The sequence below is a fragment of the Blennius ocellaris genome (assembly GCF_963422515.1).
Source record: "Blennius ocellaris genome assembly, chromosome: 7".
Classification (NCBI taxonomy): domain Eukaryota; kingdom Metazoa; phylum Chordata; class Actinopteri; order Blenniiformes; family Blenniidae; genus Blennius; species Blennius ocellaris.
The window spans coordinates 21,072,881-21,099,093 of record NC_137656.1 but is presented as its reverse complement, the minus strand read 5'-3'; the positions used below and the strand labels follow the sequence as shown (position 1 = coordinate 21,099,093).

The 26,213-nt window shown below is 41.9% G+C and overlaps 2 protein-coding genes across 2 annotated transcripts; both read right to left on the bottom strand.

Moving 5' to 3' along the window:
- Window positions 1–2,600: 2,600 nt before the first annotated feature.
- Window positions 2,601–9,221, bottom strand: bnip3la (BCL2 interacting protein 3 like a). Its single transcript, XM_080499517.1, has 6 exons — window positions 9,151–9,221; window positions 7,778–8,048; window positions 7,608–7,689; window positions 7,424–7,524; window positions 7,177–7,326; window positions 2,601–5,052 (listed from the first exon to the last, which is right to left on the bottom strand). Exons 1-6 carry the CDS (start codon window positions 9,200–9,202, stop codon window positions 5,004–5,006), a joined length of 705 nt encoding a protein of 234 aa, XP_080355643.1. The 5' UTR covers window positions 9,203–9,221; the 3' UTR covers window positions 2,601–5,003.
- Window positions 9,222–10,049: 828 nt separating this feature from the next.
- On the bottom strand, window positions 10,050–22,189 carry ppp2r2aa (protein phosphatase 2, regulatory subunit B, alpha a). The gene is made up of 10 exons (XM_080499112.1): window positions 21,900–22,189; window positions 21,338–21,415; window positions 20,204–20,301; window positions 18,893–19,058; window positions 18,680–18,792; window positions 17,432–17,609; window positions 16,536–16,700; window positions 15,145–15,314; window positions 14,917–15,008; window positions 10,050–14,656 (listed from the first exon to the last, which is right to left on the bottom strand). The coding sequence occupies exons 1-10, from the start codon at window positions 21,904–21,906 to the stop codon at window positions 14,377–14,379; spliced, it is 1,347 nt and encodes a 448-aa protein (XP_080355238.1). The 5' UTR covers window positions 21,907–22,189; the 3' UTR covers window positions 10,050–14,376.
- Window positions 22,190–26,213: the final 4,024 nt, after the last annotated feature.

Sequence of the window (26,213 nt, the reverse complement as noted above, 5' to 3'; positions counted from 1 at the left end):
TTTGAGGCCCCTCGGTCACGGCTCTCGGCTAACGCTCGCTAGCTCGACGCTCCAATGGCAGGAGGAATGGATGCTCCGCTTGGCGACGCCCGACTGAAGCTGCGCCCGTCCTACAAACCCCGGCGAGTGGAGAGATGATTGCACACCGTTGCCTTGCTGATACAATAATATATAGAGTTATTCGTCTTTTTTTTCCTTTTTTTTTGCTTTGGAGTCCTGCGTTTGGATTTAATGCTGGAAAAGGTCTCTGAAGACCAGAGAAGATCTAAAGAGAAGGGCCACAAAGAGGTACCGCGCATGCGCACTGCCCCGCCCTTTGCTCAGCTGTGGCTCCATGCTTCTTGTTTGATGTTTTGGGATGAATATAGTGAAAACACAACCTGTTCAATGAAACATGGACTGGTTCTCATTTATTAATGCAACGGAAGGATTCGATTATCGCTCAAAGCTTTTGACATATATGTACGTTTATTGCACCCTCCTTCATTCTGTGTTTTTTCAATTCAAGCTGGAGTCAAACCCACCTCATGTTTATCACGGTTAAACACATGCACACCAAGGGCAATTCAGAATGATCAATTTGCTTTAAATTCCAGTTTTCTAGACTATTGAAACTGGAGGAACAGGAATAATATGCAATCTGCTGTCCTACACTCCTGCATTAAAAAATATATTATTATTATTGTAATTAGGAATGAAACCACTGTTATGAACTTTACATACGTTTTAAGGGAGAAGGCACATTATTCAAAACATCTCTTGATATAATTCAGTCCACCCTAATGGCACTGCAAAATGCAACCTTCAAAATGAAATGCATGGGGACTGGTCTTTGTAACCCGCCTTTAAAAAGTTTACAGCGTTCATTTTGGAGGATGTATTTTGCAGTGCTCTGGACTGAGAGCACAAAATGGTTTGATTTTCGAGGAAACTCAAAACCTGATTTAAAGTCACTGCATTTGGTCCCCGTGCATTTCGGGATCGATTTTATGATTTTATGATTAGTTCTTAAATGTCTTAATGGTCTTGGGCCTTGTTATCTTTCTGACATGCTTTTACAATATGAGTCCCCGAGGTCCTCTGACACTGTCCTGTGAAGGGTTCCTAGTGTTTGGAAAAGTTGAGTCTGGCCTGCCTGTGGGCGTCGTCGTCCTGGGGACGGTTCTGGCCACGGTGGTGCTGTCCGTGATGTGGGCTGCTGACCGGCTGGGGGCGGGGTGTCCACTGTGGCGGGGCCTCCATATCTCTAGGCTGTGGCTCCTCTCCATGTAGTCGACCCCCTTAGATGGTGTTTTCTCTCCTGGATCATCAGCGCCCGGCCATTCTTACATCCTACAACCATTTTGTATGAAAAGTGCCATAGAAATAACGTTTGATTTGATATACATTTTAACCATACACCAAGTACGTTGAAAAAGGTTTTTATAGAGTGAAAACTATTTGGACCTGCTGATCAGATTTAATCGGAATCACATAAATACTAGGTTAAAAAAACACACAAAGTTATGAAACCTTGTCACTATTGCAGAAAATACTTTTTTTCAAGTGGATAAGGTCAACTTTCACAACAGCGATAGAATTGAAGGCTGTGGGTGAACATCAGTGTTGAATAAGTGTTACAGTCAATAGTTCTCACTAACAACCCAGTTGCAATGTGAAAATGGAGCTAAATTTGGTGTAAACATCTTTGACATCCCGTCACCATGGGAATTAACACAAAAACAAAGCGACATCCTTTAATAAGGCTTTGTGCCGACATTTCACCGTTTCAAGTGATTACATTTTGTTAAGTCGTCAAACAAAGCTCGTTTCTATTTACCAATCTGTCAATTTGCAGTTCAGATTTATTCTGAAGCCCATTTTAAGTTGTATCTGCAAAGTTTGTGGTTCGTTCATGTCTCTGGGCACCGTGGCCTTGTGTCTGACGAGCAAGTCTTGTCCATGTCTGTACCCAGGGGGCCGCTGTTTCATAATCAGTCCACTCTGTGAGAAGAATCAGACTGCCACATTCTTGCAATGACGAAGTAATGCTTGACTTTAACCAGACCGTGGCGTGCTTTATAATAAACAATGCCAAGTCTGACAGTCTGAGAAATGTGACGCGATGGTGCACGTCAGACCACTTTAGTATACCAGATGCTTGCTAATGTAGAAACAAAATAGAGCTAATCAGGACTTAATTCAAGTCACTCACTAATAAAATCTTTGATAAATAGAACCAGTAAAGGCAGGGCCAAGTAGGAGGATTGCAAAGTAGGAATATTTTGTCCAAATTTGTGCAGTTATTGGCCTCAAACCAGGACTGAGGAGCGCAGGAGTTTCCAAGTTAATTTATTTTAATGATCAAAATAAAATTTATGGTAATTACCTTTTTGTAAAGGCCTTTGCTACAAAGCCTCTGGTCAGTTGGTATAACACTAAACTGCCTTGGCATCCAGCCTGTGTGTGTGTGTGTGTGTGTGTGTGTGTGTGTGTGTGTGTGTGTGTGTGTGTGTGTGTGTGTGTGTGTGTGTGTGTGTGTAATAGATTAATAGCGAATCAAACTCCACTAAAACATCTTCACCTGTTCAAATAAAAAAACAGCAACTTTTATTCGTTTTTCACTTTTTATTGATTTTGTTACATTACCACAGCTGGTTGCCACAAGAGTATTGTAACTTTATATGATTCATTGCATTTAAAATCCTTCTTAAGAAATACGTAAATCACTCAGTCTTCACTATTTTAGCCATGCTCCTTCAGATGTGAAATTTTGCCTGCAGACATCACCTCGACTCAGTTTTAGCTTCTGTAGTCAGTACAAGCTGTTTGGCTTACGCAGTGCTTACTGCGCAATATGTGCCTGAAACGTCTAATTATGATGTAAATACTGTATTATGTTGAATGGAGCTCTCACTTCCCTCTTTGCACTCATATATATTTATAAATCAGCCACTGCCCACAATACAAACCTTATTCAAATCCCCAAAAAATGTTCTGTATTGCACACAGATCAACTGTACACAAGTCTGCTCTGACGTCATGTACAGTTATTGAGTTAGTACAAGTTTCATCAGGATTTAACAATCTGGGTTTTCAAAGTGTTGGACGGTGTCTTTGTGTCCTCACACGAAGCTGGACGTGGTTTTGTCTCACGCCATATAGTAATCCGAGAATCAGTGCTCTAGTTCTGAGGTTTTTCATATAATATTATTGATAATAGCCGTTGCAGTAAAAACCATGTGCACTTGTAGTTTCATACAACAGCTTATTTAATATTGTTAATTTGTGTCCAAGGCACAGCAAATGTGTTTTTGCTAACAATTACATTTGTTCTGTCTTTATTTTTATTTCAATCCATCTCAAAAATAGAAAGTATAGGATACGCAGAAGAAAAACACCCACGAACACTTTGAAACCCACTGAGTTAAATCCTTTTATGCATGTTGAGTGCTTCCAAAGCAGTTCTCCTAATACTGTATATTTCAAATCCTGGTCCTGGAGGACACCTGTCCCGCATGGTGCCATAGTCTACCTGCTCCAGCACACCTGTGTCTCACAGGCTTCATCAACAATCCCTCCGAAAAAAAAGCTCAATAACAGTCTGTCCGTTAAAATCAGGCGCCATCATGTATTTCTGTACCGATGGTGATTATGATGACCTCCATTTATAAACATCACTGAGTCAGCCAATCAGCATCCATGTACATATACATGCATTTTCTTCTACTCCTTCCAAATGGTTTTCCATAGACACTGGAGGCTGTTTATTGAATCTTCATTGTAAGAAAATATTGCACAGTGGAATGAAAGTCAGGTAACACTCTGGAATGAGGCCCCGCTGAACTCAAACAGCTCTCCTGTGGTGGTTGGTGGTGGTTTCTGCCATTGAAGCTTCAGCGTTCAAACAACAGCAATGACACAATAGTTACACAGCCACAATGCATAGGATATAATATGCATTAATACCAATGTATAAACAAAGTATACAATGTGGAGTAGGTGTCTCTTACATGGGGCAGATCACAGCTTAAATTATTCTTCACATCTCAATTTTTAAATACCTAAAACATAAGAGAATTAAAAAAAAAAAAAAGGAAATAAAACAGTCAAAGATAATTCACCAATGTGCAGTGGTGAAAGATAAACATTTGGCACTTCGCCGTTTCTGCTAAGTTATGTGTTAAAGACAAAGATATGTAGGCAAAAAAAATAAAATAGCATTTGGCCTGGTATGATTCCTTCTGGCCCAGCGATTCACTATAAACTCCAACACCCTCATTGTAAAACTCTGCAGCTACATACAAGGTACATTTTTAAACTTTTTCCACCTTCAAAGCTTAAAAAAAAGACAACCCTCTGGGATCAGCGGGATATAACTTCTACTTTAAAAAATGTGCAGAGTTTACAAACTGATCAAACAGTGCAGCATCATTAATTTGCTTAATTTGCTGCACCTTGAATTATAAACTTGTCAAGTTAAGGCAATTAAAGTCAGTTCTGTTGCCAGAGCCAATTAAATTAGTCAATAGTGCAGATAAAGCACACATTACTCTTTAATACACTCTGCCTGCTTTGGAGCCGGAGGAGCAATGCAGCCCAGAAGAAATAAGACCACATTCCTTGTAACAGAACATCAAGAAAAGAAAAAAAAAAAGTAAAGAAAGGAAAAAAAGAATCTTCAACCCTGAAGCCACCGTACATCAAATCCTTGTCACATCTTTTTGGAGCTCAACGGGATGACAAACATGTTTTTCCAGCCTGAACACAGTTTGTTTTCTACTGGAGTCAACTTTGTAACAGACACATTGTTACCCTGTGTCCAGGTCTGATGGAGAGCAACCACGTTACATCAGGTGAAGGACTACATCTACAATGTGACATAATTGAATGTTGACTGGAAAGGAAAGGTGGGCGTACAATAGATGCGGGGGGGGGGGGGGGGGGGGGGGGGGGGGGGACTACAGGAGGGTGGTCGAGGACTTGGAGACAGGAGAACATCCAGGCACTGCTTCATTTGCTTTTCAGTAGGAGCTGGTGGCAGCTGTAGCAATTCTCTTCCCAATGTACACCCTGGAGGGGGGGAAAAAATGTAATTGAAGCAGATTAAGAGGGGAATACAATCAAAAGCTTGGGAAACCATGGAGAAATATTGACAGTATTCATCCGGTGTAGAGGGAATGTGGCACTCAAAAGTTCTGGGACGGCAGTTATGAAACCCCTCTCACGCTACAACTGAGGACCACGGATTTGAAGTTACAACTTGTTGTACGAGACGCTCAAAACACCACCGCGTATCGTCGCTTTTAGTGTCACACGCTCACATAACATGTACGCCGTTCAGATTTTGAGAGGAAGCCAGGCCAAGATATACAGACTCCACGTGCGGAATCCAACCGGGGGTCCTCATGCTGTGAGGTGAACGTGCTAACCGATAGAGCAACACTCCCAATCTTCATCAACTGTGACTGTAATTGTCGCGTAATTGCCACTGGCACCACAGGAAGAGCTTGTCGCCAAATCGCTTTTTGATCCTTCGATGGCGGCTCGTCTCCCAGCGGTGGCTCGTTCACCCAGGGTTTAACCTTTTGATGGTGTGTTGTTGCAATAGTCATCCTGCTGTGAGCAAAACTCCACGCACACATAGTGGTATGTGTATGCAACTTCACTTGAAGGATTTGCTGTTTCCCTTTAGATCAGGGGTGTCAAACATGCGGCCTGGGGGCCAGAAGCGGCCCGCCAGAGGCTCTAATCCGGCCCGCCATGTGATTTTTTAATATATTTTTTTAAGTATAAATCTGAAAACTGACAGAGGCTGATCTAAAAACACTAGATTGGCAAAAATGACATTCAAAACCGCCCTTGGTCAGAATTAATTAATGCAATCTGTGGAGGTCACATGACGCAACACCTTTCACAATAAACAGCGAGTCCAATTTATGTGAAGTGATACTTTAGACACGTAAACTAAAAAAATGTTTCCAGACGATGACAAATTGTTTTAATCCTGAATAAAAATACGATATCCAGATACATTTGACTGAGTTTTTTTTTTGTGCAAATATAATAATATCTGATTTCCTTTAATATGTAAATTTCAGAATAGACTGGCAAATTCTTGCAGTTACAAAAGGATCAAAAGGATCAAAAGGAGGAAAGACTGACATTTGTCCATATCTGCAGTTTAATATGTTATATTGGACTTGTTCGGCCCTCCAGAGGTCAGATTAGGGTGGATGTGGCCCCTCAACTAAAATGAGTTTGACACCCCTGCTTTAGATAAATACACACACTTCCTTCTCGCCCAGCAGCGCCGCCACACTCGTCCACGCCCTGGTGACCTCTCTAGTACGAGTACTACGGTAACTCCCTTCTGTCCGGTCTCCCTCTCACATCCATCCATAAACTCCAACTGATTCAGAAATGCTGCTGCCGGGATCATTCTCTCAAGACTCCCGGTACAAACACACTTTCAGTTCAAAATTCTCCTGCTGACGATGATGACCTCGCCGCCCTCCTCCACATCCTCGCCCCCCAGCGGCACTCTGCAAATCCCTGAATGTTTTTTAATTGTTGCAATTAATATAAATAGTAAAATAAATGTGTAAAATCTACTAAGTGTCATGGTAAACAATCTCGCCTCAGAGCTGGGAATATGAGAGTTTGCCTGTTATCCCAGTGTCTCTTGATACTTTGTATTTAATCAGTGATTTTACATTGTGATTGCAAGTCTCTCTGTGTTTGTTCTGTCATGGATTACCGACCTGTACTTGGTGTATTCAGTCTTTGCTCAAGGTGTGTGGGGAAACACTGTGAAACAATGTCATTGTTGCAAACAAACTTAAGCTCACCTCAAAACCAGAGTGCAGACTATTTCTTTAGCCATGTTTGCATGAACATACGGCTACAGAAAAAGCTCAAGTTACCGTTTTTAGTTTTGGTGGGGTGCCGTGAGGGTATATTCCATATAGAAAATGTGCCATGTCAGCAAACGTTTTGAAACCGAGTACAGATTTCTTCATGTCATGTGAAAAAAATACCTTGAGATTCAGCTTCTGTCAGGGCCAAAAATTGTTGTGTACATTTGGAAATCAATTATTTACATTACATCTGGGTTATGAAAATCGCCTGGAAAACCAAATGTATCAAACACACAGTGTTACACTCCTGCACACTGAACAGGAATACTGAACTTACCCGAGACCAAGAGCCAGGATGTGCGAGATGAGCAAGGAGGGAATGAAAACTTTGAGGAACTCGGCAGAAAAGACGCCGCCTTTCTTCATGACTCCACTCTTTCTCATGCTGAGCAACACTGAACGCCGGGGGTGCCGGAAGTGAAACTCCCTGAAGCGCAGAAATCCACCACCAAAGTTATTGCAAATATCATTCCTGAGCAAATGTGACATTCCAGAATGAACACAGAACCGTCTTCCTTACTTACTTTGGTGGAATATTCTCTGGCCTGCTGGACCAATCAGCTACCCAATCTAATTCTTTGCTCATCAAGATGTCTTCATCTTTGTCTAGACCGTCTTCCTCCGACTGCAAATGTAAAGACAAACCCTTAAAACCAAGGAAAGGTTTGGACGAGGGGCTCAACATTCTGGTTGGAGATGTGGTTTTACCTGACTATCTCTTGGGCTGGACATGTCTACGTCAAATGTTATTTGACCTTCATCCTGTTCTGGACTTGGTGGCCTGTGAGGACTGAAAAAACAAAATAAGCTTCTTTTGTTTGTTTTTGTTTTTTTTTAAAGTGTAACATGAGACTGCAAATAGGGGCAATTATCCCTACCTATCACAGGAGGAGTTACTTGGGCTGGATTCATGCTGTGCATCCAGGAGGATCTTCTCCATGTCTCCATTGTGGATAGAAGAGGACGACGGCACATGCTCTAATCCTCCAATAAGGGTTTCGTCACTTTCAGGCACTACTTCCAAAGTTTGCAGCATTTGACTCATGCTTGCATTTGCATTTATTTGGTCTGCAGCGGGAATCATTTGCAGGTCCGGCTGTCGGCCCCCGGCCGCTGTATTTCCATTCAGCTCCAGCTCTACCCAGGAGCCTTGGCGACATTAAGATCAAGAAGACAAAAACAAAGGGGAAATAGATTTGTTGTTCTTAAAAGTGCAACCCTGGAAGTTGATGATGTTACCAAATAGAAACACACGGTGACCTACATTAGCAAACACTTCTGCATTCAAGTGGAATGCATGTGCAGGGCATGCATAATTGCATGAGCGTCTTTGTGCCACTGCCCCACTAAATAGCTTCTTCTTTTCTCTTTTTTTTTTTTCCTTCCCAGACGGGAGGGAGTTATGTAATCCTCCAAAACCTGCAAGCTCGGTGGAGCAGCCTTGTGACACCACGGGAGGCCCATTTGTCTTTTGTTTGGGGGCCCCTTTTCAAAACGAAAGGAGACGGAGTGCCATGAGGACAGGGTGTATGCACAGCCGATTAAAGATTTATAGGTCATGTATGCTGGCCCGACGTGAGCTCTTGCATAACAGTATAACAGCTCTCTGCCCAGACACGTCGCTGTTCCAGCTGCTATTGTGCTCGCCTAACAAGCCAAACACGTCCCGTCTCTCGACTCCAGCAAATGCTTCACCACAGGAATAAACGGTTTGTCAAGTGGAACATGAAAACACCTCTCCCAGTATCTTTAATGTCTGTTTTTTTTAAAAGGCCGTTTGCCTGCAGCCACTGGGGAAAACATCCCATATTTGGCTTCCATTGATATCGAGATTTCCAGAAAAAAAGGCAGAGACTTGTTATATCGTTATCAATCCACTCAATAAGAGAGTGAAGCCATCGCCAACAGGAAAAAAAAACAACCCCACAAAACAAATATATTAATTTCTTTTGTCCCAAACTTGTTTTCATTTCGGCTTGAGCCCGCCCCCATGCCAACTTTGCGTGTGTGATTGGCTGAATGTGCGTCAATCAAACGTTTACCGCGACGCCATTGGCTGTCCGCTGTGACGTCGCCCAGCACCCCTCCTCCCTCCACCCCTCCCAGAAGACGAGGAAATTCCATCTCCGTTATAACTTTTGCAATAAATCTGCCCCTGCAGTAATTTCCCCGGGACCAAACCCGATAGTTAACAATAGACGAGGCAGACGTGGCGTGTGAGACGGCGGGGAGCGCTCGCGGTGGCACGTACCGTGAAGCCCGGGGTCCTCGTTATTGTTTTGTTGAGCCGCAGCGGTGGACATGTTGACTACCCAGACGAAGCGTTCAGCATGACACGCAGACACAGCGCGAGCTGCGCATGCGCCAAACTGCCCACCCCCCCAGGTCCAGAGTGGAGCCAGACTGCACTGAGATCAATGACGCCTCTTGTTTACACCAAAATACCCGAGTCTCATTGAGAGGTTGGGAGCAGAGAACACCCACATTAGAGTCAGTCACTCAATGTTAGGAATACGTTTTTAATAAATCATCTTGTAGAAATTTGCTTGGCTTCTTCTAAAACTATGAACGTTTTGATTGTGCATTTTATTAAACAGAAAAAAAACCATTGCAGTATTTGATCATAAAATGAATTAATACAGTGTAAGTTCTTATTTTATTAACGTTCCTTGCATGTTCCCATTACTCCCAGTAGCTTGTGCAAACAATAGTTTGCACTTTTACTGAAACCCTTTTTCTAACACCTGTTCCTGTACTTGGAAATTAGTACAATTCTATTGATGTAACAACGTCTTCCCCACGCCCTTCAGTTTCCTCCCACATTCCCTTCCAAGAAAACGCATGTTACATTAATTGACGAGTCATAATTTCTCTCAGGTGTGAATGCAAAATGTGTTTGTCTGCCTGGATTCAGTAGTCAAGACGGCCTTTAATCATAGGAACTGACAGATGCACAATCACACTTACTGGAAACGTATCTCTTGTAATTAAATCTAAAATGCATGAAGACCTGAGTTTTATATGATGAAAGAAAAGGGTTTCCAATTCATTATGAATTCGGCTTTAAAATTCTTTATTCCATTTCTTCTAAACTGTTCTTTATTCAATTTGACACAAACATAGCTGTACAATTTGAAGTCTTTCCCCACAAACAAATCAACAAAACTGTTACAATCTTTATCCAAGAGCCCATTGAAATAAACCAACAAAAGACAAACAAACATACAAATCGATGCAATTCACAAAAATAAAAAAAATCCCCTGTGATACATCAGACATTTATATCAAGCTGCTGTGAGTGAGGGTGTAAAAAAACCCAAAAATAACTCAACACAACCTCATAACTCCAATTTAATCCGATTCGTTGAGATTCTGTCCTTGTGGAGTGAGATGAGCCCATTACCGGGGCAGGTTCAAAAGCCATCACAGAAACATGAGTATTTAAAAACCAAAAAAAAACTATGATCTTCCTGTAAATAAGGCAGTTTTTTGCTTGCGTCCTGAAAAAGCTGCTTCCGTGAAGGTCTCTGATCACAGAGCAGCGGTAAGTTCCCCTGAGCAGCCTCCTGCCCGGTGCACCAGAAACAAGAAACTTACTTGATTATCTCATTTCTGTTCAACGCTATAAGAAAGGCAACAGGGTTCTTCTGAGCATCTCGGGTTGCTTACAGCCTGGTAAAGTAGCAACTGTATGAAGACAATGGGTAAATCCTTTTTCTTTTAAAACACATTTTAGTAATAAATAACCATTGAAATAGTTTCATTTATTTTAACACTGAGTAAGTAAATGTTTCTTTTGGCTGCATGGTAGAACGAGGATGTTTCTAAACTTAAGATTTGAGCAAATGTGACATTAATGACTGCCTGTGTTTTGCATTAGTCATCAAAAGGAGAATTTCTTTATCGACTGAGGCAAAATCGATATATTGCAAGAACACAAGCCCTGAGAGATGGACGCCCGGAAGTAGTCAGACCACCGCATGGACACGAGATATTTTGCTGGCGTCTTATCCAGAATCCAAATATGATGAAAAGTTGCAGGTGAGAAGAGGTTTTTTTATGAAATCTTCCCCTACAAGTCGATGTGAATGATTAGCCAAAGAGGAGCGATCACCAAATATTTCTTATCATTCAAGTATTTGTATTATTTCCCAATGACTCAAAGAGATGGAAGACACTCCGGCCAGGACCTCCTCTCTCAAGTCTCAAGAGTTGGATGTGATGAAACTGTTCTCACTGCTGCAGAATCATCAACAATGCAAGTCAGAATTCTTCCTCAGAAAAAGTTGTTCAAAATAAGCACAATTTTATGCAAGAAAACATAAAAATAATGATCTGAATGATGTGAAGCTGTCAAATATATGGTCCCATCATTGTGAGAGATGGCGGCAGCATTTTCCATTTCTAAAATAAGTACCAAACACAAACCATGTGGCACCAGAGATTGTAATTCTTCAAACTGGGGTTGAACATCATTTGAAACTTAATTTATTGGTTTGGAACACAATTATTGGACTACAAAATTCAATTAAGATGTCGGTCAATCATTTTCATCTAATTTGATTTGGAAAGTCACTTCAAATTGAATCTAAATTAAGAGCAACCAAATTCCCTTTAGATCATAATGTTTCCTTCATATAATAAAGTACGACTGAGTCTTAATGGGAACATGTGACTGTTGTTTGTTAATATTTTTCATTTTGGAAGCACAGTATTTAACTATACGACACAAACTGATTTTCTTGCGTTCTCCTCAATGTAAAGGATCCGTTTGACTTCATAAAACAGTATAAATGGACACAGTGTCATCATTTACCAGATCTGTACAATTCATCATGACATGTCATTCAAGTTTATTAAATCTACACTTTGATCTTTCCTCTCTGGTGACCTGCACGTCCCGCCAAGTCAAACCCGGTTTGAACAATCTCAACAAGTTGAACTGAATTTGAAATGCTGAATTTGACTGTAACTCTAATTGAATAATCCTATTTCATTGGAATATATTTACGAGTCGTTTTAATCCAGTACCAGCGGTGGCCTCGGGCCAAAGCGGTGGGTTGAATCTCAGAGTTGATAAGTTGGCAATCACAAAATTTAAAGATGAAAGGGTGAAACGGTCATCAAGCACATCTGCCCCAAGTCTTTGTGAAAATGAAAAAGACCAACTGTAGTTCTGTAATTTTAACAAACATGCATTTGGTATTTTTACTTTGAAATAATTTCTTAGTTAATTCTTATTTCAAATGTGCTTTAAAATGACCATCTTCCTTCAATTATCAATTATAAATAGTGACACTTGAGGCTTTCAGGTTTGGGAAAAAAAGTCCATTGACAGGAAGTTTTCCATAATGTGTTATATGATCAATAACATCCACTTCTTAAAAAAACAAGCAGATTTTCCTTATTTAAACAGCCAAGTCTGTACAGGAGCGCTACGCCTGGATCACAAGACGGGACGCTTCATAACCCAGAATCATTCTGCTTGGACTCGTCTCAGAGAACTTGAATCAACGGCTTTAATAGTATATGGTGGTTAAAATATCTGTCCAACATGGACAGATTCATTCACAGCGAACCGAAAACAACAGAAACAATAAAATATGGCACAGAAACAGAAACAGAAGTATCCATAAGAAGTCAGACTCAGTCCGATGTGTCTGGGTATGTTCGGCATGTCATTGTGTTACAGTCGGCCTAATCAAAATGAAGACTGCAGTTACAGTGCTCATCTCCACCTGAAAATACTTTTCTTTGGACATCCCACATCAGAAATGATTTGCCGTCTCAATGTCAGGAGAGAGAGAGAGAAAAAAAGAAGCTTTGTCAACAGAAATACCTGCAAGAATGAAGAAAATGTCCCAAAGTCAGACGTTAACAAAACGTTGCCAGACACTCAAGAAACCCTGTGAACAGTCGGAGACGAACGGCTCCAGAAACTACAGTGATCAGACTGTAATCCTATTGCCTTAATTTATACAAAAATAAATCAGCTATAGTGATCATTCTTCGTTTGTCATGTAAAGTATAAAACATCATATTTAAAAAAAGAAAAAAAAAAAAAAAAAAAGACCTCTACCAACAGAAAATAGATCCAGAAAGGGTAAAGCGATGGATTTGCAACAGTACAAGAGGCTTTGTGGGGAAGCGGCACTCCGAACGACAATCAGGCTGCAGCACGCCATCATTTTCCGTTTCATATATACGCTTTTATCCTGAGGTTTTCTTTTTAACCGTTGTTTCCACAAGTATACCTTGTCTGCAAGATGGCTTTAAACACACATCCCATCAAGTGTTCAGGACTGGTTACTTTGGCATGATTACCCGCCACTCAACTCCAAATAACCACAAATATCTGACAAAGGTGTGCAGACCAGTGTCGCATCAATATTGAAAGGACTTAATTGGTACTTTTTTTTTTATTGTCTTTGACCAGTAACTACAACTTACATGCACATTACTACCTCAAATGTAGCTTTTTGACCCCCCAACCCTCAAAAAACAGTTTAAAATTTGATTGGAAAAGAGGAATCATCACAGATCTGAGACTTGTTGACAGAGCCGAGATCACGGATTGTTTTGAAAGCTAAAACCGTTGCACTTACAAGCCATCAAATCAAACAAACTCAACAATCGTGAGCTTTTTCAGTGTTGTCATTTTATTTTACCCGTTTTTTTTTTTATTAAAAGGCCAAAATTAAAATGTAAAAAAAAAATTAAAACCTTAAAAGTTTATATGTGAGGAGTGTTGAAATAAATAAAATTTAAAAAAACACAACCTGTTCAATAATATTGTTTTTTGTTTTGTTTTAGATGCAGCTATAGTGTGGATAAAAGTGAGTAGCAATGCAAGTGAACCCAGTGATTCATTGTGAACTCGTGACAGGACATTAAACGAGCCCCGACAACCACAGAGCCGCGCCGAGCATGAGCACAGAACAGACACCGGAAGTTGGCAGCTTGACAAATACTGAACGAACATGGAGTGTGTCTGTTTCGAGCTTGAAGAAGAACGTAGTGACAGGATGATGATTGGGGGGGGGGGGGGGGGGGGGGGGAACGGCAAAAAGAACTTCCTACTCCCAACTAGTGGACTGCGGTTTCTACACGAGACTAACAAATGGTAGCTATGACATATAAACGAAGCACGTCGCGATGGCACGAAAATTAAAATGAAGCCAAATATGTGTGTGTGTTGAACACATTTTCCCTTTGGTCTGGGATGTAGTGGAGCTTTTTAAAATGCTCAGGTAAAAAAAAAAGAAAACAGGAAGCCATTGAGACTAAACTCAGATCTGAAAACCCTGAAATACAGACAGAAAAAGTATCTGGTGGCTGGTCTGTCTGTCTGTCTGGATGTCCTGCGTGACAGAGCAGGCCGAGAGATTTAGTTAAAAAAACAACAACAACAAAAAAAAACCAGACAGCTTTTACGTCAGAGCAGAAGGGCTGGAGATCTGAGTGCGTTCGACAAACCCTAGTTAAGGTTTTCCTGGAATATGTACAGATTGTTGGTGGTTGCCACGGCGATGATGTTGTCCAGAGGGTGCCAGGCGGTGTGGAGGATCTTCTTGTTAAAGTCCAAACTGTCTACACTGATCTCGTCCTTCTTGCGCTTCCCGCCCGTGCTTACTTTGCGAGGTTTCAGGACCGAGCGCGGCTTGCTGTTCTCCCGCGACGCCTCCAGCGTGACGTCCTGCCGGTAGCCCCGGTCGAACATCCGGAAGAAGTTGTTGTAGGAACCCGTCATCACGACGCTGCGGAGGGACGACACGCGAGCGGGTGAGTCGGGCAGGAGACTTTAGACTCGTATTGTTCCATTTCATTAAACCCTAAATGGCTGATACAGAATAATGCCTCACAGCTGGAGAACACAAGTGAAATATGAGGGGGAGAAAATATCTCTGGGTTCAAAATTCAACTGAAAAAGTCCTTCAGCATGTGTGAGGAGGATGAATTGTGGACTGAATTCATTAAAACTCCCTTTCAATGTCAACGGGGTATAAGAAGTGCTCACCTGTCGTTCCCGTTCCAGCAGCACTCAAACTTGTCGAAAATGCAGTCGTTCTCATAAAGCGAACACAATTTGCTCCTGAGATATTCGTGCACCTGTTATGAGGAAAGTGACAGGGAAATCAGAATCGGCCGTCGGAGACCTTTAGAATTTGACGGCGAGCTCTAAGCCCGCTGCTGTGAAGTGACAAGAAGAAGAACTTTTCTCATTCCCGTGAGCGTCGTTACAGACCTGATATGTCTCCACTGGTCGAGTCTCCATGTTGAGATCCCAGACTTTGACGGACAGGTAGTCGCGGGTCATCATGTAGCGGCCGCTGTGGCTGAACTTCACGTCGGAAATGGACGAGATGATTTCGGAGAAGAATGAGCGATTGTTTGGATCCTCTGGCTCTTCAAACACTGGGGGGGGGAAAAGAAGAAACCCCAAACAAACACACCATTAGGTTACACTGCTGAAAATGCATCTACCGGTACTTTAACTTCAAATGAATACATTTCATTCTGTCACTTGAACATCTGGTATCGGGCTGTTAATAGTGTTACGGAATGAAAATGTCAGCAAATGCTTTCATCTGGAGAATGTAAAGATGAGGAAAAGCCGTACAAAGAAAATACTAATGTGAGAACAATCAACAGTTTGATCCATGAATACATCAGTCTTTTGTTGTCTCTTCATAGTACAACAGTTTCTAGTGATACGTGGAAACCCAGTTGACTCCACGAGGCTCGAGAGCGGTTGAATCCACTTTGAAATAGTTTGATTGAAACACAAACAACTGGACTCTGATCACGGTTAGTCAGTTAAGTCAACACAATCAGATACAGCTACATTAGAATCTAATCCATAATGTGAAGGCTTTTTGGACACGATAACAGACGTGTGCTTCAAACATTGAAAGTCAATAATAACCAACATTGAGAGGTCGTGGCATTGATGTTGATGGAAGAACCGGAGGTCCTTCCTGAGGAACGTCTCCCTCTTTCAATGCAATAAAACCAATAACCCAATAAGGGCTTTCTAGCGCCATAATTGAGAGCGAGGAGTTGCAGTATCGTCAATGAATGACGGCTATCACAGCCACTATACCCGTGTTTTCATAAACAGACTGCACAAAAAGCTTTTATTTTAAGACATGCTGTCCTATTCATGCATCATTATTGGCTGCTGTTTTTATATTTCTGAATGTATGTTTTGAATTCTTCCATCATGTAACATCTTGTCACACTGTTGTCACATTATGGGCTTCGTTACACTGAAAAAGGCCAAAATCATTACAGGGTTGTGCCTGTCACTCTTCCTTCTAAATGGTCTCTCTCTCTCAAGCCCTTCTCTTGTGCACGTTGTTTATTACCATTAATCCTTACTGACTTATACTGTATTCACTCAATATTTCGATGTACTGTCATTTACTACTTGGTGTGAAGCAACACAAAGTATTTCTATTCCGTCGATCTCAAGATGAAAACACAATCTTGGGCAGCCCTGCAGCTTGTGGTAGAATCACTTTCTAACTTTCTACAACTCTTCGTTCACTTTCCATTTCCACACCGATGACGGTACGGCGGCGTCTGGTCGGCGACCGTGACTGTGATCAGAAACCAGGACTCAAACCGACTTACGTTTGGCGTGCTGGTCGCACAGCGCCGACGCCCTCATGTCGCACAAGCGGATGGTGCCCTTGCTGCTGCTGTACACAAAAGTGTTGCACTGGTTCGGGTGGAACTCCGATGCCGTTATCACTTCTGTCAACTCCTCCATATTGGCGGGTTTAATGTCAACGATATCTGGAGAGGTGAGGTTAAGGTCAACATTTCTTCAGACACACAGGATTAATACCAACATTTGTGATTTTGGGTTCAATGGTGATCACTCAATCAATAAATAAAAAAAAAAAGTAATGTGCTCAGATCAAAATCCTAACATTTGTGCACCACTGGTTCAAACTAGCCACTGTCATGGACAAACACACCTAATTCAAATGAATGGGTACTGACTCAACTCTAGTAAAAGTCCAACAATGACCCATCGGTCTGAATGAGATGTGGAGAAGTTAATATAACCAAGGTGAAAGAAGGTACATTTCCCGCTTTGCTGCCACTGTGTGGTGGCAGAAAAACATTACATCTTGAAAGAGGAACGGACCAACTGATTTTATCTGATCCATGTTGTGGTTACATGTCCAGTGAAATTAACAGGAGCCAGTCATTGTGATGAAATGGCTCATCTGGAAAGCAGCAGGTTGCTCAGGCTGGTGTTCAATTCCGGCCCCTGAAAGAAAACTCAATTTAAGAAACCTGCTCACCAACCGAGGCGCCGCAGAGTCCTAGTCTGAAAAAAAGTTTGCAACACTTCTCTGCTGGTCTTTGCGCTCACACTGATGATAAATAAATAGCGAAGAGCTGTTACCTATTCTTTGTTAAACTGCTCTTTCACAGGACAGATACTTAACAGCTCTTGAGAATGAAGATGAACGACACAGGAGCGCTGCTGCGGAGAGTTCAAGACGGAAGGATACTGAAGCTGCGGTCGGTGATCTCCAGATGCCAGAGGTTAACGCGCAGGTCATCTGCAGACAGGTACGTCTCGTGGTCGCTGTTGACGGAGATGGAGTTGATGTGGTAGGTGTGAGCATTTGCAAACACACGGCGGGGGCTAGCTTCCACCATCAAGTCCATGGGCATCAAGACTGGCACCTAAAGGAGAAACAAAATCAGCGTCAAACTCATCTTCAAGGACAATGAAGACCTCAGACATGTGGCCACTTCATTATATCGAGGGCTCCAGGAAGTTAATGGAAGAAGTTGAGCCTGAATGAACCGTGTTGGGAAGCAAATAGTGATTAAAAGGCTTCCAAAAACAATATTTATTGGAATATTCCCAGAATATACTGCTTGCTTTTGGTCTGTCCGAGATGAAAGCCGGGCAGCAGAAATAACTCCACCGTCAAAGCAATGTTGGCGCAACAGTCCAACAATAGCTTGCAGGCTTTTTGAACCACATCCACAGATTCTTACGTCACATAAAAAGCTTCTGCTATAACGGCTGAATTCTGAGTTTGCTTCATCAGAATCGACATCGTTTTATGTGGCATATCGTAAACGTACAAGACTGCTGTAATTGCACCGCCTGGAAGAGACTTCAAATGAAAGACTCTTCATGCAGATGCGACAGCGCTGGATGTCGGCGGTACCTTAAGGACCGGCACAAGGAAACAAGAGAACGTGCTTCAAACCAAGGAAGAAAAAAGGCTTCGTCTCCGGCGCACAGCAGGCTCGTCTCTTAACCGAGGCTATAACTGGAAATGGGTCAATAACATATAGATCTACGCTTCACAAACTGGAGGTGGCAATTAACCGGGAAGGGAAGTTCGTGGTGCAAACCCAAGCTGTATTAACTCATTTCAAAGCATTTTGTGAAACTGAAGAGGAACTGATCATTATCAATATTATGACATAATCAACAACTTGAGTATCTTTCTTAGCTGAAGTAAATAATCGTGTGTTGGATGTGTAAATGAATCAAAATGACTGGAAGGCAACAAATAATTTTTAAAAAAGGATCACAGCCATTCTTATTAAACATCGTTTCAAGTTTTTAACTTGGCACATTTGAAGAGAAACGCCTTCAGTCACACGTTCCAGTTACTCACAACCAAACTTTAAAAAGTCGAGTTTCAATTCATCATTTGCGTAAAAAAGAGAAAACAGACGTTTGGTGAACATACATATGGCAAAAATCTCCTCATAAAGGTTTCTATACTCACCCGTAGCGACGTGACTGAATTTGGATCTCTGTATCGTCCATCCTCTTCTTTTAAATTATAACCTTCTGGTCTCTTGTCACGCTCGCTTATTTTCCATAACTTTATTGTTTTGTCTGTTGATAAAAACAATTAAAAAACAAGAGGGTGGAATTAAATTGATGTTCAATCTAAAGAAAATGCCACTAATGCAGTCACAGTGAGCTGCTAACAAACCATTTGTAGACAGAAGGAAATGTGCTGCGTTCTTCTGAGGCAGCCATCGTATCTTGTTGATCTTCTCCTCGATCTCCAGACTTTTTAGGTAGTCAAACTCCGGCTCATGACTCTGGAAGGTGCTGTAAACGTTGTACTCGCCTCGGCACAGTGGCTGATTCTTACTCTAAAAGGAAAAAAAAAAAAAGAGAGAGCGATCCCCATCTAAGACTTCAAATTGGTGTTGAACAAGTCATTACCTTTGCCGCTCGATATAAATTCTAGATGTTGACGAGGACACAATGAGTCACTCAATGCAGAGCCGGGTTTAGAAGCAAGGCAGTTCTTTACGGCTTTAACACCTGAACTTAACACGTCCTTGGAACAACAAGATCTTATCAGTTTCACAAAGAGCCACAGATTATAGAGATTTGAAAAGCTGCAGCTGCCGCTGCAGTAATCACATTGCATCAAACAGTTTTACAAACTGATCAGAGGACAGTTATTACCCATCGGTCACTGCCTAGTGAAGTTTAACTAAATCCAACCGCCGCAACTTTTAACTGAATCGTCGGTAGTCGGTTCAAACAGATTTATGCTAAAAGTTACTCTTTGTGTTATAATTATACTTTGAAGCAAAATTTGAAGCTGGTAGCCTTTGACATGCTGCCATTATTTCCATTTAAGCATCTATGGCAGACGTTTGACTCAATACTGAACAAAACCTGAAACTACAATTTCATCTAAAACACTTACATGGTCACTTTTTTTTACATAAAGAGATCCAACTGATGTGCAGTCTCATCTACACCAACAATATCATCTGATTCAGTCAGTTGACTGATCCTATAATAATCTGCGTTGGCCATAAGGAGATGATCCCATATGGAAGCCCGTCAGTATCGAAGCAAATCATCAGAATTGGGGTTTTTTTTTCGCGAGGTTTTGTTTTTTAATAAACTAGAACACCAAAGAAACACTCTCCTTGTTCAAGATGTGAACATTCTGATTGAGCCATAATCAAGTCTATAACACTCACAATCAGATCCCATAGAAACGTTTGCATGTTGCCATTTCAATTTGTGCACCATTTAGTTTGATGGCTTGTCGTTCACACAACAGCAGCGAGTGAGTCAAAACATTTTGCACCACTATTATGCATTTGAGTATTTCTAATATGAATCATGTGATGCTCATGCATCTTGAATTCTTGTAGCTGTCGGACCCTGTAAAGCACTTTGTGAGCCCCTCTGTGAGCAGCAGTGCATGAAGAAGTGCATCAGCCAACGTCTCTACATTAAAGATAAACATTACATTCGCCCACTGTCTTACCTCTGGCTCCTGCTGGAAGATCACAACACGACCTCCCTTGTCCCCGGTGGCCAGAAGCTCCCCAGAGTGATTGAATTCAACAGTAGATATGATGTCCGCTGCCAAAAAGTAAGTAGGACACAGTCAAACTTTTCAAACAAAATGAATACCTTTCTTTTTTCCTTGCACATTCACCCTGATTTGTCCACCCGTGATGGAAGGGAATCATTTCACCCATGGTGAAAAACACAACAGAGTGGTGACGCACATCTATATACAGTAGACACACGAATAAACACCGTGTTCTGACAGAAAAATCTGAATGCAGTTGTGAACAAAACTTTTCCGTTTACAGTTTACGGAGCACTTTGCACAACACAAGCACTCTCAACAAATCCTACAACACAACAATCAATACCCGTTTACAGGCTGGCACTATTCTGAGTCGCTGCTGCTGCAATCCTTAATATAGACAGTGGCCTTGTTCCACTCGGAACGCAGCGCAACAAAGTGCCTGACACAACCTGACTCCGTGCAAACAATCGTATAAAATAATAATAATAATAAAAAAAAGAACAAAGAACGATTTAGAAAGCATCGAATTAAACTTTGCAGCGCTGAACTTTCCCCATGTGTGGTCATGGTGTTGACTCAAGGAGAGGCTCTCATTTTGTTCTCAGGCGAAGCTTACTATAAACACCCATGTGGCCTTTTACACACGTTGGTCCACAATGTACTGTACACTTAGTTTGGAGATCCACCTTTGCATGAAGTGCCCTTATGTTGTGCGATCCACAGCAAGGCAGCTCACAAAGCTATCAAAAATGACTTTGAGTCAGGCCAAAAACAACAACAATAGAAAGAGATAAATAATAAAGGTTAGTAAAACGATGTGAAAACAGGTGCTTTATGTGCCGAATGCAGTAAAAACTTTGTTTTTTCTGCAGAGGTGCACCTTATTGCACTTCAGCTCTGGTGTGTATTCCACCATCACACTCCAAAATGTGCAAATATTATGCAACACTCCATCGGATTGTGGAGGTGTTTACACTTTGCAGCAACTATGCCCAAAATAGAAGTCGACTATTTTTGCATGCATGCATGCACTTGGGAGATGCTCAGGGATCCCTCCAATTTGTATTTTTTTTTTTTTACCTTCAGCGACATCATCGTCTATCGCCCCTTTGACTTGGGAGAAGCACCACTGCATGTCACCGCTCCCACCTCCGGACCCTGCAGCGCGCGCGCGCGCGCGCACACACACACACACACACACACACACACACACACACACACACACACACACACACACACACACACACACACACACACACACACACACACACACACGTTATGTATTGACACCATTAAAAAAAAAAAAAAAAATCAACTTCACATGCGTTAGCTTTGCTGCTAACACGGCTAAAAGTTGTAAATATGTGAACAGGGCCGCGTGGAATTACACTGGAACTGCACATTTCATCGGCTGTGGCCAACTCCAAAGTGGAGCACGCAGTTTGGAGCGCGGGTTCCGATCAGAATTACGACTTTTATCACTGTCAAACGGTCTGACTCTGGCATCTTGGAGGAGCCCTAGCCTGCTAGCTTAGCCTGTGCTAGTTGACCACAACAGAGAAGAGACGAGCGGAAAGCGGCGACTGTCAGATAAAGACGCGCATCTTTGGATCCCCGAACAGCACATTCGTCCCGCTGTTACCTGCCATGCTGAGCGGCTCAGACAGGGGTGTGTGTAGCGGGCTCGGGCCCGGATTGGAGCGGGGCTGACCCGGGTCGACTGGGAGGTTCGGGACCCGAGGAACAGTGGAGGAATGAGGCGGGGGGGAGTGCTGCTCCAAACTCCGGGACCACGGTGCGCCGAAGTCCTCAAGTCTGCGCGGACACAAGACACCCGCGGGACAGGTTTTCGGTCGTAGTGAAGTCCGCTGCAGTCCCCCGGGCCGGTTTTGTAGACTTTGCACTCTACTTTGAGCTTTCCCTCGCCTCTCTCTGCCTCCACCAACCGTTCACTTTCAAAATGGCGCAAGTCGGGCGGCGTTCAGCAGACACCGGATAGCGCCGAGGGCGCACCGCGGAATTATATCCCCCGGACATAAGGAAGGGCAATGGAGGTATTTTTCCTCCGTCTGCAAAACTGTACGATCGATCAGTTTAGTACGATTTTAACTTCCACAGAAAACTGACCAATACTTTTTATATAAAAGTACAAAATGCACAGACACCGCCCGTGTGCATAGTCTCGGTGAGGAAATCGAACAACCCGCGCACCCTGCGCGAATTCAGAGATTGACGCCAGAGAACCGATATAAAGGTTGATTCATACATTTCTATTTACTGTTAACCTACGTGCTTATTAATCAAACATAACATTTAAAAATAAATGTCTTAAATATATTTGATGAATACAATAAAACACATTTTCAAGTCTGTCATCGGTGTTGTTTTTTTAAGTGTCACTATCATTTAGGGTCAGCGTCATCATCGTCATACCTCAGTTATCACTCAGCTTTATGGCTTATATTTTCTCTCTATTGGGGAATAACCCTTCCAAACAAAACGGTTTGATATGTGTTGAGTATATAAATTCAGTGTTAGACACTTTTGTAAGGGATAAGTGTGCTGTGGTGTCAGAAATGCTGTACAATAATTCAAAGTCCTTGCTACTGTAAAGATAAACATCGTACAAGGTCTGCGAAGTAAAAAGAAAGAGAGATAATATTAAACTCCAGTTAAAAATAGAATAGACTAGAATAGAATAGAAATACTTTGTCAATCCTGGGGGAAATTCTTGGAATTTTATTAAGTTCATGTTTTAACAGACTTGTGGACTGGAGAGCAAAGATAAAATACATATACTGAACAGTGGCTTAATTCCATAAATTACTAGGTACAAAGCTATAAAGGTGTGCCAAAACCTTGAAATGTGCTATAATGTGGTAACACCATGGCAAATTCAAAATGCCCAATTTGAAAACGCCTCCATATTCTTCTTGTTTTCGTCAACATCTCACACATGTGTACACTATTAAAATGCACTTTCTGTTATGGGATTACTGAACACCACTCAGAGATTAAATATAGTATGTCATATTTAATTTTTACCTATGTATGCATGTATGTATGTAACCAACGTTTTACAAAAACTATTCACCGGAATTGCATTTTCAGGGAAGATTTGTCATCATCCAAGGACCAAATATTTCCTAGACAAAGCAGATGAGAGAGGCACCTTATGGAGGAGATCAGCTTCTGTTGCCATGGAGACCTGCTCAGTGTTTCACACAGTGAGGTAGCTGCCTCACTTACATAGTCAGCATCGATATGAGCTCAGTTCTGCAAACAAATGTGACTTTGGCGAATGTATGCACTCCACCGAGTGCCTGTTCGAGTTTATATTGTGCTTTTAGTCGTTTATGAAGCACGATACGAGATGGAACCAGCAGATAGTTGACAGGACGTGGAAGAGATAAATAACAGAGATCCCAGACCAGATGCAGAATCAACCAGGAGCAATGGCTTCATACACCCTAAGTCATACAGGATAATCAGAGTAATAAATCCAAATTAATCAAATATAAACATCACTGAATCACCATAAAGTGTAATCGCAAAGGCTTCAAAACAATAACTGTATGATCTGAATTGTTTTTTTTTTGCTTGGGTGCTGCCACAGTCTTGAAAACCATCGAGGCTATTTTCTGAAATCACTGCACATTCATTGCCACAACATAAACCTTTATGATAATTTTGGCTCTTTATGTCCTCAGAGCACGATTCAAGTTTAGACAGACAAGATTTCAACAGAGAAGAAAAGCTTTGTTTTGAGAGAAAAAAACACGACAATAGAGAATCACTGGCATCACCATTGTGTCCATGACTTATGTTGGTATTTTTGTCAAATTCTAAACACACAAGAGGGAAAACACTTATACAGCTTTAATCAGTTAAGATATACGGTGTCATTGTATGTTGTGCACACAAACATGTTTCATAGATCTCAAAGCATTGAATTCTAAATTACACATTATTCACACAACTGGCAGACACACTGGGTGCAAAGTGACTTGTTGAAAGGGTTTCTCACTGTGGACTTCTCCTGAACTATTTGTTTCAAGGTGCCCTTGCACCTGCAAGGCCTTTTGCTCAATAAAAAAAAAAGAAAGAAGAGAAACACAATAACTCCAGCTGTGGTTGTCGTTTTATGGGAACTGCATCGACCACACATAAGCTTTGCCACAGTCAGCTCCAGCTCCCAAGAGGTTTTGTTCTTCGACGCTCATGTGAATGTCACTTCCCCACCATGAAGTAAGTGGTCCATCTGGCGAGGAGCAAAGCGCCGAACAGTACGGTGTAGCTGAAGAGAACAAATTTGAGGATTTCTTTGAATGTCCGGAGGAAGCGGATGAACAACGGCTCGGCGTCCAAATACATCTGCTGTGTCTTCTGCCTGTGGCCCGGATCAGTCAGGGGTCCCATGTTCTCACCTTGACCCATTCTACAAGTACACACACACACACACACACACACACACACACACACACACACACACACACACACACACACACACACACACACACACACACACACACACACACACACACACACACACACACACAACAAAGAAGCGTCATACTCAACAAAGATTTTGAAGGTTTACTATAAACTGGACATAAAGACACTGGTCTGAGTGACGTACAATAGACATCAATACATTTCCTGTCGGGCAGAAGCAGAAGGAACTGGGATGAGAGTGAGCGACTGTTAATAATTGATCTGTAAATTATGCTAAGTGGATCCAGTATCGATCTGCTTTGTTTGTGTCCAGTCATAAACAATATGCTGAACATCTTCAGCTTTCACTGTGTCCCGGTCCCTTTCAAATATTTTATGGAGATAGAGTGAAATTGTTCAGAATTAAACGTTATTTACTGTGAAAACAAGCCCCAACTTATTTTCATCAATGAAAACATTTCATATAACTAACATGGCTCATCGATAAACCACCTCATATAAAGTTATGCTTATTAAAAGATGATATTTTGTAGTATTATTGTAAAAACAAATATAAAATGTACACACCGGAGAACTAAATATCCTCTTCTGGTTAACTGACTTCAACTATGTTAAATTAGACACATTCAAACATGCATGAACCACATAAACCCACACATTGACATAATAGAACTGTGATAAGAAACACTCACACCTTGGTGTTGTTGCAGGACAGGAACAGATCAGAAGGAGGGCTCCTGTGCTTCCAGCCTGGAGTCCAAGTTGGTGTGTGTTTTCTCTCCTGCCTCAAGCTCCTATTGCAGAGGAGGAGCCAAAAAAAGCAAAAAAGTGGTCACAAGGACCTGAATCCCCTGGGATTCAGCTAATAGCAATCAAAATCTCCAGTGTGCACCTGCTCCTCAAACAAAGAAACGGCGGTGGTTGAGAAACCTCTCAAAATGTACACAACTTACTATTTTATGAATAATGTATGCAAAGTGGTTTTTCGAGCCTTCTCGCCAATCAGGGAGGAGATTAGCAAAGATCACGCAAGAAAGAGGTTCACCGAAATATCCCAGTCCTGCCAGCAGGTCTCCGTGGGTCTATAGCGTCAGGCACACAGAAGGTATTGACGGATACTGAGATCAAACACCCTCCCGCAGCACAGTTATCGTCTACCGGAACATGGAGCAAATGGCCTCCTAATTCAATCAGCGTCCTGCACTGTCAAATCATAGGCTGAGCTCTCCAGACAGCGCAGGGCCATTATCGGCTGATCAGGGGCCTGTTACTGTGCTAATTGCTCCTTCAGAGAGCAGCGCCACTGCTGATGGATATACTCCTGTCCCCGTTTTTGGTCTGCTTGCAATCAACGTCCCTTGCCAAATATTGCCGGGTGATCATAAGCAAAATAGCTCGGTAGCCAAATAATCGGAGGACCAATATTAGTAAAGTTAGAGATTTATTTGACCGTTTTTATCTTTAACCTCGCTGAAAGCAAAGAACAACAGTTCAAAAAAGC

What these genes read in the sequence shown, in the direction of transcription:
- bnip3la (XM_080499517.1), bottom strand. Translation starts at nt 9,202, where the DNA reads ATGTCCACCGCTGCGGCTCAACAAAACAATAACGAGGACCCCGGGCTT. An exon ending in AGTAACTCCTCCTGTGATAG is followed by an intron (nt 7,690 to 7,777) that starts GTAGGGATAATT and finishes TTGTTTTTTCAG; the next exon opens with TCCTCACAGGCCACCAAGTC. An exon ending in ATCCTGGCTCTTGGTCTCGG is followed by an intron (nt 5,053 to 7,176) that starts GTAAGTTCAGTA and finishes CCCCCCCTCCAG; the next exon opens with GGTGTACATTGGGAAGAGAA.
- ppp2r2aa (XM_080499112.1), bottom strand. An exon ending in TCTTCCAGCAGGAGCCAGAG is followed by an intron (nt 19,059 to 20,203) that starts GTAAGACAGTGG and finishes TTTTCCTTTTAG; the next exon opens with AGTAAGAATCAGCCACTGTG. An exon ending in ATTCAGTCACGTCGCTACGG is followed by an intron (nt 17,610 to 18,679) that starts GTGAGTATAGAA and finishes TTTCTCCTTTAG; the next exon opens with GTGCCAGTCTTGATGCCCAT.